The 9,537-nt window shown below is 41.4% G+C and overlaps 1 protein-coding gene and 1 non-coding gene across 3 annotated transcripts; one reads left to right on the top strand and one right to left on the bottom strand.

The window, feature by feature from the left end:
* Positions 1 to 6,437: 6,437 nt before the first annotated feature.
* LOC115746300 (UDP-glucuronate:xylan alpha-glucuronosyltransferase 2) lies at positions 6,438 to 9,537 on the bottom strand. 2 transcript variants are annotated; one of them, XM_030682011.2, is made up of 3 exons: positions 9,228 to 9,537; positions 8,471 to 9,110; positions 6,438 to 7,640 (listed from the first exon to the last, which is right to left on the bottom strand). In XM_030682011.2, the coding sequence occupies exons 1-3, from the start codon at positions 9,423 to 9,425 to the stop codon at positions 6,688 to 6,690; spliced, it is 1,791 nt and encodes a 596-aa protein (XP_030537871.1). In that variant the 5' UTR covers positions 9,426 to 9,537; the 3' UTR covers positions 6,438 to 6,687. The 2 variants fall into 2 exon arrangements, with proteins under 2 accessions (XP_030537871.1, XP_030537872.1); XM_030682012.2 differs by having other exon boundaries at positions 9,223 to 9,358.
* Positions 7,784 to 7,856, top strand: TRNAR-CCU. The gene has a single exon. It is a non-coding gene; the product is annotated as a tRNA-Arg (tRNA).

Genomic DNA, 9,537 nt, shown 5'->3' with positions numbered 1-9,537 from the left:
TGAGAGAGGGAGAAAGACATGGGATTGCAGCTTGTGGGTTTCATAAAAATCGGACCTTTTCTGAATATTGCAGAAGACAAAACAGTTTCAATACTGTTGACGTTTCCGAAAAACCCCTCCTTTTTTTTTTCAGGCAGAGAAGAGAGGGACCAATCCTCATGCTGTTGTCACGATTATTCCCCACTCTCGGCCAAGTATTCCCTACATCTTTTCCTCCTCTTTTTTTTTTTTTTTTTTTGGCCTTTTTCTCCTTTTGAATGAAAAGGAAGAAAGGGACCGAAGAATACCCAGGTAGGGAACGGGATTGATGTATTAGCGGTAGCCAAAAAGGGGTCTTTCTAAGGATTTCTCGAAACCAATCCCCAATCCTTCCATAATCGCCAAATAAAAATAAATAAATCTTGCCCCGTTGTTAGTCGTAGCGCTTTTCAAAACGTTACTTGTTAAGATGTTTTTCTATGAAAATTACTATGGCTCAAGACTCTGCCTCACTCGAAGATAGAACCGTCCACGTAAAAATTAGTCATAGCACCATTTAATTATTTAAATTTATCTTAAGGCATTTCCAAATTCCGCAACTCTCGCAATTTAACTTGAGTTAGATGCTTGATACCTTTTAAAATGTCCGGATGTTTTTTTTTTTTAAGAGTTCAATTAGCATTTTAAATTTCAACGAAAAAAATTACAAGTATTTTTTTAACTTAAAAAAGGCCATAGCAAACAGGCATTCGGCCAAGAAAAAAGGCCCTTAATTATCGATAGTTGCATGAGTCTTCCAACATGTGCACTTTAGCTAGTCTTGAGCAAAAAAGTTACCTACACATTTCATCATCAGAACTTACATTACTAATCGAAATGCAAATTTTTTTTTAGGTTTTATGCAATTATGCACATATCAATGTATGTGCATTGGCATTAAACAAAGTCGAATTTCGAGAGTTTTGAAATTTGAAGAAAGTACGGATTAGAAATTACTCCAACACAACAACTTTTCACGTGGTTCCTTATTAACAAAAGAATTGAAGTCTCTCTGACTCGAAGATATTTCGTTTTCTAAATAGAACTTGATAGAAGAAACAGGACGATATGCTAATAATATTGCATATAAAATATAATGGATTCTTTTCTTTTTCCCATTAGAGAGAATTTAGCTTTTAGGGTTATTCCCTGAATATGCTTTTGTTCTGCTACTGGTGCTTCCAGTTAAGGTGAAGTTTCAGACAAGAGACATGTCTTTCGCTCTAGATCCAACATCAATGGTCTACGGACTACATGGTTAGTCTTAGTCGGACATTAGCTTACAACATTATTAATATACGGAAGAATATATTATGTGTGAGAAGAAAAGGTTTTTCTTTTGCTGGGTTGTGGAATACACGTAAGCTTGCTTGATTTTTGCTTTCTGGCCTTCAAAAAGAATATGGATGATAACATAAATGGTCCTGAATTTTGATTCAATATTCAATAGGATTTATGAATTTTTTAATTTTTCAATGTGATCTTTTAATTTTCTCATAATGTTTAATGTTGTGCATGAACTTTTAAATTGTCCAATGTAATCCATGGAGTATATGTTTAATTTAGTTCATTGACTATATGAAAATATATCGAAAGCTTGTGGACCAAATTATACATGTAACAAAAGTCTATGGATCACATTTGACAATTTGAAATTTTAAGGACAATACTACATATTGGGGCTAAAGTTTATTCATTACATTGAACAAATTAAAAGTTCAATGACCATATTGCACATTGAATCAAAGTTTGTGGGCTACTTATGTTATTTTTTAATAGAATAGAATATAAGGATAAACTGCTAGCTTGCCTACTAAGCAAATTACAAGAAAAAAAAATTCATAATTCGACATTTATTATTGCCGACATTTCCCCCTATGTTGGTCATCAAATTCTTGTCGATTGTATCTATGTTTCGGCGACACCCACGGTCTTTTAAGGGTAAGATGATGATGGGGCTATTGAGCATTTTGAATATTTGCCCTAATTTCTAATTTGAGTATTTAAAATACAAAAAGGTAAAACGTGTTGCAAACGACTGTTATTTAAAACTTTCTTGTAACGTAAAAAATCCTAAATTTTTATTTATATGACACATTTATCTCAAAATTTGGGGTAAACGTGCCACATGCCTCATTTTTTATGTCGTAAAAAATAGTTTTGGTAAATACGTCACACGAATATAATTTTGATGTCACATGGGTATAAATTTAAAATTTTTGCTATAATTTTTTTAAGATAAATGCATCACAATTGGCATAATTTAAATTTTTTTTTTTTTGGGGTTTTTTTGCTTAGCAAAAAATGAAAAAAAGAAGAAGAAGAAGTAAAGTTAGTAAGACGTAAAAAGAATATTGGAAAAACGAAGGAAAAGAAAATGACTAGGGCGGTTCCCTAGGAAATACGTACGCGGGTCGTGCACGTGCTGGCCCCGGTGGGGACCACGGGATGCGCAAGACCGCCGACCCGGCTTGACCGGCCGCACGACAGGACCGTTGGATTGATGCCCTGGGGTTGACTTTTTGTACCTGCTTTAAAGGCATTTTGGACATTTTCCCTTTCTGCAGCGAAACCTTTAGCCACAATCGTGCCGGTGCCCTGACCGACGAAAATTATTTCATAGGAAGATAACTCTTAAGCTTTTTTTTTTTTTTTTAAATCTGTCTTCTTCCAAACATCAGATGGCGTGGTCGAATTTACACTCTCCGATGTAAAATTACTCTTATTTGTTCACGTCATCCTTTGGTCCTAACAATTTGATTCTGAGATCGATTCCTAAGCCTTTAAAATCGCCCGAGGAGATGAATCGACCAACGTGCGTGAAAGCTAATTCCGACATCCCACGTCTGAAAGCCGACCGAAAAAACGGAAGCACGAGATGAGAAAATTTCTTGGGATGGTATTCACTGTTATGGGCTGAATTCACCATGAAACCAATCAGTTTTCTTCACTAATTTGCTCGAAGCATGTGAACTTTACTGCTTTTTTTTTTTTCCAGCCCCTCGATTATGGATAATACGCTCACCACTATAGATTAGCAAACCATACGTTATAATTAGTTTGACCAAAGATGAAAAAAGGAATCATAGTGGATGTGCTCTTTCAATCATTACTCATAAACTCTGACCCAAAAAAAAAAAAAAGTTACTCATAAATAGGATGACGAGTGAGCTTTTCTGGTTAATGAAGGGCCCTACACAAGTACAGTACTACGGGTTCGATCCCCTGTGCCGCACCATAAAGCACAAATAATTTCCATTTGGACCGACCGTCAGAGCATAGGCGTGTGTCTTCTTGGTTCCGATTATCGAAATTCTCGGTTTCAGATTCATGTTGTGTTATTTCGGCAAATCCCAGATGCAAAATCAATGTGGGACTTCCTCGTTGTACTTATAATAATAATGATAACAATAATAGAAATAACAATCGGATTTTAGTGTTGCAAAGTCAAGTTTAACAAAAAAATAATTAAAAAAAAAACAATAAGAAACTTCGAAAAGGTCTTTGCTTGGGACAGTCATAGCACTGGTGGCGAGCTGATCCACTTCATGTGAATGCTCGGCCCATTGGACCGTCACTGAACGGGTTGGCCCGAAACCCTGATGGTGTAACCTCAAATTTGTCCAATCCTTTGCCCAAGCCCATTGGACCGTCGCTGAACGAGATGGAAATTTCGTTCTTTCATTCTTTAGATCCAATCTTTTTGCCAAGCACTCAAAGCAAAGAAAATCGTGAAGGATGAAGATCAAAATGTCGCCGGATCATTAAGACAATTGCCCAGATGAACCCCCTCGAAAATCCGTGCGGTGGTCCATTTGGCGTTCAACGTCGGAAACATGACCGTGAATAACCAAAAAGAGAAAAAAAGTGTCCAGGATGAAGATTATTGAAATCACACACTTGAATGGTGAGTTGTTTTCAGGTTGGATGGATTATTGACTACCTACAGAAGTCAGTCCACATCAGTTATTGGATATGCCAAAACTATATATGAAACTTCAAAAGTGGAGGAACCGCGGCCCTTGGAAATTCCATCTTCCAAGGTGGTTGCACCTAAAGAGAAAAAAAAAACAGGAGAGAATCAGAGTTTCGTTGAACCAATCCTTTCAACATCCCAAAAAAGAATTCAGTATGTCGTCCCAACCAATCCCCTGATTCTTGCCTTGCTTGCACCCGATCATTTTCTCGAGTCGTCGACTGTTAGTCTCTCTGGGGGGGGACGATACCGACCCCCGAGCAGATCGACGACGGCCCAGCAAACGCAAAGTCAATGGGAAGAGCGAGCAAGTCGTCCTCGTCCTCGTCCTCGTCCCCCTTCTTTGCGCAGATCGACTTCCGATTATAATATGAATCTGCGCAAATCAATTAGCTTTGATTCATCCAAGATCTGTAGTGGAACTTTAATTGTTGATTCGCAGAGTGTTAGAATATATTATATATATATGGACTTTATTAATTATTGTTAGAATTAATAATTGATCTAATAAAAAAAGATAAAAGATTTTCTAATTATAGTTGGACATGGAACTGGATAGTATGCGCCAAGTATCCTATAACTTTACAAGGATATATTTCAATCTCTATAAATAGAGCCCAAGTTCTTTCTCTAAATCTTAATGTCCATATAACTTTACATCGAGAATTGTGAGAAGCGATACGTGATAGACTGGCTCATTGAAGCTAGTGATAGGATTCATAAAGGAGAAGCTCTTGAGTATCGGATCGTCGCAAATTCCACATCAAGAACGATGGATTCGAAATAAAAACAATAGATCCAAAATAAGGTACGTCAATTCTTCTACTTTATGAAATAGTGATTTGCATATATATATATACATATATACACATGTTATTATTGGGTTGCTACATAAGGATCAAAATCGCAACTTATGTGTTATATTAGAGCCAACGCGTTCTAGATCTCGAATCACTTTCTGATGTTTTTTTGAAATTTTATTTTTTGCAAAAGTAAAAGAAAATTATATATTCGGAAGGAGCTTGTTGAGACAAGCAAAACCATATGTAGATTGTCGCCGACGACTAGAGGACGCGCGGCCACGCGCTGCCGCCCATCGTGGGTGTAGGCGGCCACGCACAAAGTAGTAAGTCCATGCGCTTACCCAAGCCCTACACTTGCTCGACACGTGCGGGGCTGACGCCACCTGGCATCATCTCAGCCAAGTAGACCGGACTCGACCCGATTGATCGTTGACTAGGGCTTTTCGATCGAATTGGTTGTTGATAGGTCGAGCCAGGTTAAGCCGAACATGGTTCGCAACAAGAACTATAGATCCGATGCTCAAGAGTTTTAATGGGGCAACCCCTCACGTATCGCTTCCGACAACTCTTGATGTGAGGTTATCGTTTCTCAAGACCCTTGATATGATGTTATGTGGATATTAGGATTTAAAGCAGAGACTTGAGCTCCATTTATAGAAATTGAAACATATAAGGTTTATTTTAGCCCATACTATCCAGTTCCATATCCAATTAGAATTAGAAAATATTTTATCTTTTTTTATCATATCGATTATTAATTACAATAACAATTAATAAAGCCTCGTATATATAATATATTCTAACATTTACTGGTTGGATTCGGAGAGAACACCGGTTGTTCTCCTGTCAGACTTCGTTAAGACATTCTTGTTGAACCGATTCTCGAGTTCTGCGCTCGAGTTTTGGCCGAGAAAGATGTCTGGATTTGAACACTGATTGGATCGTTGAGTGAACGGCAACACCCTTTCAACTACTACAATAACCACCCTAATGTCGACACTCAGCCATCCTTGTTTCTGCGGTTCTCGCTCTTTGTTTCCTCCTTCAAATCTTAAGGTCAAAACCAATCAGGAAAGACTGCTCAAAAGTAGAATGAAGTTCTGCATCCATTAATCACGGACAAAATCACTGTCCGCTATTAATTTATAAGAGTGAGCATCTGGGCCGGTTCGATCTAGGAATTGATTCCACAATCTTGTTATCGGGCTATTTCTATATCCAAAACAGATCGGTTCTACTCAAAAACTTGGAACCTGCGACGCCGATTCCATGGTGGAACCTAAAACCGAATTAGTTTTAAAACTATTTATCTTCAAGTAAAAAGAATTATGTTCATGTTTAGTGCATGCATATTTTAGATATAATGAAACGAAATCAGAAGAAAAACAAATTTCCTTGCCCTAGTCGGTTTCAGGTCGATAGAGTCGGTTCCTAGTTCCAAAACTAGGAACCGGTTCTCACATGGTAGATCTCGATTCTAGAACCAATCACTCTTATCGATTTGGACATTTAGTTTTCAAGAGCTGAAAGTTTCACACCAATCTTATATGAATCATAGCATATGTGATGGTCATTTTTCGATTCACGCAGAGATCGCCAAAATATATTCAAATTCCGCTTTTATCGATAACAAAAGAATCCATCCTCTACAGTTGAAAATTGACCTTTATAAATTAGGCGAAGTGGCTAGGATTGTCCTGTCACAATTATCGTACCACTGTTCCTCTATTATCCACATGTGAGATGAGAAACCACCAATTACTTTACTCTCGTATATTAAAAGAGAAAAAAAAACACCAAAAAGGAAGAGAAAAAAATTTTATTTAAAACTCCGAAACACGGGAAAGGAAAATAAATGAAAGAGGAAAAAGAATTAATCACATATTTAATCTACACCATGAAATTCGAGCGAAGCCGCCTCGGATCCGTAATATTGATCCTCCAGTGGCCGTCCGGCAGCCCCATCCGCCGCGCCCTCCGCCTCTCCCAGTTGAGCTCCGTTCTCCTCAGCTCGGTCAGGGCGCAGAACCTCCTCAGGTCCTTGTCCAACGCCTCGTCATAGAACTGCCACCACCGGCGGTGGGCGACGTCGCTGGCGTACACCCTCTGATCCTTCACGTCCCAGTTGCAGTCGTAGTCCCGGTAGCACCGCCATGGCTTCCACCCCAGGTAGTGGATCGCGTACAGCTTTGGCGGGTCCGACCCGAAGAGCTGCTCCTTCACGCTCCGCTCCCCCGTGGTGTTGGACCAGAAGTTCTTGAGGAAGTTGACCCGCCGGGGGAGGCGGTGCCACCAGACGAAGACCTCGTTGAGGAAGCCCTGGTCGCCGCCGTTGTAGGAGACGATGTCCTTGCGGTTATTCATGAGGATCTTGAAGGTGCAGCTGGAGGGCTCGAGGACCATGATGCCGGAGTTGAAGATGTAGTTGTCGTTGCCCGTGGCGGACATCTGGGGGAAGTGGAAGAGTAGGTCGAGGTTGCGGAGGACAATGATGTCGGAGTCAATGAAGATGACCTTGTCGTAGTCGGTGAGCTGCCACAGCCGGAACTTGCTGTAGTTGTACTCGTTGTAGGAGTGCTTCTGGGCCCGGGGGTTGCGGATGCGGCGGATGAGGCGGATCTGCCAGCCAGCGGCGGCGAGGGCTGTGCGCTTCACCTCGGAGATGGAGGAGTCGAGGAGGAGGATGAGGTCACGCCGGGTGCCAGTTCGGAGGAGGCTCTGGGCGAGAGCAATGGCGCCGCACACGTAGACCTCAGAGGAGTGGAGGACGGTGGCGTAGGCCTCCCGCCGCACGGTGGCGGTCGTGGTGAGGATGTTGGAGAGGTCATACACTTCGTTGATGCCTGTGAATTAAATTTCGTGAGCCATCATTGCATCAATAATTTGCCTAAACATTTAAGTTTTCGGAGGGCTAATTTTTGAAAGAGACCTTACCACAACTTCTTTTATTGGTTATATAATAATCAGAACGCTGAGCAATAAGTCAGCGCCTGTAGCTCAGTGGATAGAGCGTCTGTTTCCTAAGCAGAAAGTCGTAGGTTCGACCCCTACCTGGCGCGTTCACCCCTATTTTAACTCTTTTGTTTCTTTTTTTTTTGTCCCTTGAAAAGAATAAAAATACCGTATTTTGATCTTTTTCTTTTGAAAGCTTCTTGCTAAAAGCAACCTAATCCCAACAAAATTTACCACCCCTTCGAAAATCTGTTGCGCTTAACCTATACTCTTATATGAATTAGGAGAAGTCCCCTATTTTTATAAAACGTCAAGTGCTTTGTTCTTCCCAAATCCTTAATCACTGAGCTACAAATATTGTGACCAAGATTAACCCATTAACTCCATAATTTTAATATTTTCTTAATCGTATTTTGACATTAAAATCAAGTTTTTTTCTATCCTGCGCAAAATTTCCAACAAGATTTCAAATATAAAAAAAAAAAAATTCTCTTTCCATAAAAATATGTACATAGTGTTCATAGTCTCGTGTATTTTTAACCAGCTACTTCTTTCCATTACTCAATATTTAAAGATTTCATAAAAAAATTATTATACTTAGTTGTTCAAATGTCAATTTCTTACACACACGCAATGCATTTGCACATTTGCTTAGGAGGACTAATCGGGAAATTCAAGGAAAATAAGTAAGGAATTCTGAAAAATGTTGGAGGAACATTACCTTGACCCCACAGAGGGAGAGCCAACCGGCAAGACCCAACTGGCAGAGCCACCTTCTGATCCAACCGACTCAAGTCCGGCTCATACAACCACCAATCACCTTCCTTCCTCACCAAGTCCTTGCACCTGAACAACTCCAACATGGGCCTGCACTTGCTCCACAACAGCACCCTCACCTTCCTCCCCACCTCCCTCCTCCCCCTCCTCGCCACCGCCCCCGCCGCCACCAGGTGCGCCTGCAGCCACCCCAGGTCCCGGTTCCACCCTTCCTCCGGGCTCCTGCACGGCAGCTTCGCCACGACCACGTCCATGGTCTCGTAGAGGGTGAAGTCGGGCATCGGTATCTCGGGGCACGAGGGCACGTCGCTCTCCTCCTCCTCGTCGATCCACTCGGGGAACAGGTCCTTCCACTCGAAGAGCGGCGACACCCGGTCGAACCGGATCGGGACCGTGTCTCCATATCGCCACCACTCGCTCACGTCGTCCTCGTCCATGTTGATCATCCCGATCTTGTTCTTGCCCCTTCGCCCCATTACCTCCTCCATGAAGTTTGGTGGTTCCATCTTCTGACCTCTAGGTCTGGAGTGGCGGTCGACCGCCTTCTCTTCCAATACCACCTTCATCTTGACCCCGTCATCGCTCTAACAACCGGGAAAAAAAAAAAAAAAAAGACGAACTTCACAAATTAAACACATTGTTTCTCCGTCGATTTTGACTCGGCTCAAACGAAACTGTACACAGGCTGTGGCTCACCTTACCTTGTGATGGCACTCTCGCATGTCCGAGCACTGGATGAGCGGCGCCCCGATGTTATCGCCGAACCCGGACGAGGGACGGAGGAGAAGCGCAGCGTACACGACCAGGAAGAATGCAAGAAAGACCAGGTTGATTCTGATGACCAGAGACTTGGAAGGCGTGGCCTTCATGATCTTCTGAAAGCCAATGCCTTCACCCATCTTTAATCTGGCCGGAAGCTGCGGTTCTTGCCGAGGGCGTGTATATATATATCACTACACTAGGCAAAATTGCAAACCGCTTTCTTTAAATGCGATTGGAGGTGGTTAATCA

This window comes from Rhodamnia argentea, chromosome 2, assembly GCF_020921035.1.
Source record: "Rhodamnia argentea isolate NSW1041297 chromosome 2, ASM2092103v1, whole genome shotgun sequence".
Taxonomy (NCBI): Eukaryota; Viridiplantae; Streptophyta; class Magnoliopsida; order Myrtales; family Myrtaceae; genus Rhodamnia; species Rhodamnia argentea.
This window is presented reverse-complemented; position numbering and strand designations above follow the sequence as displayed.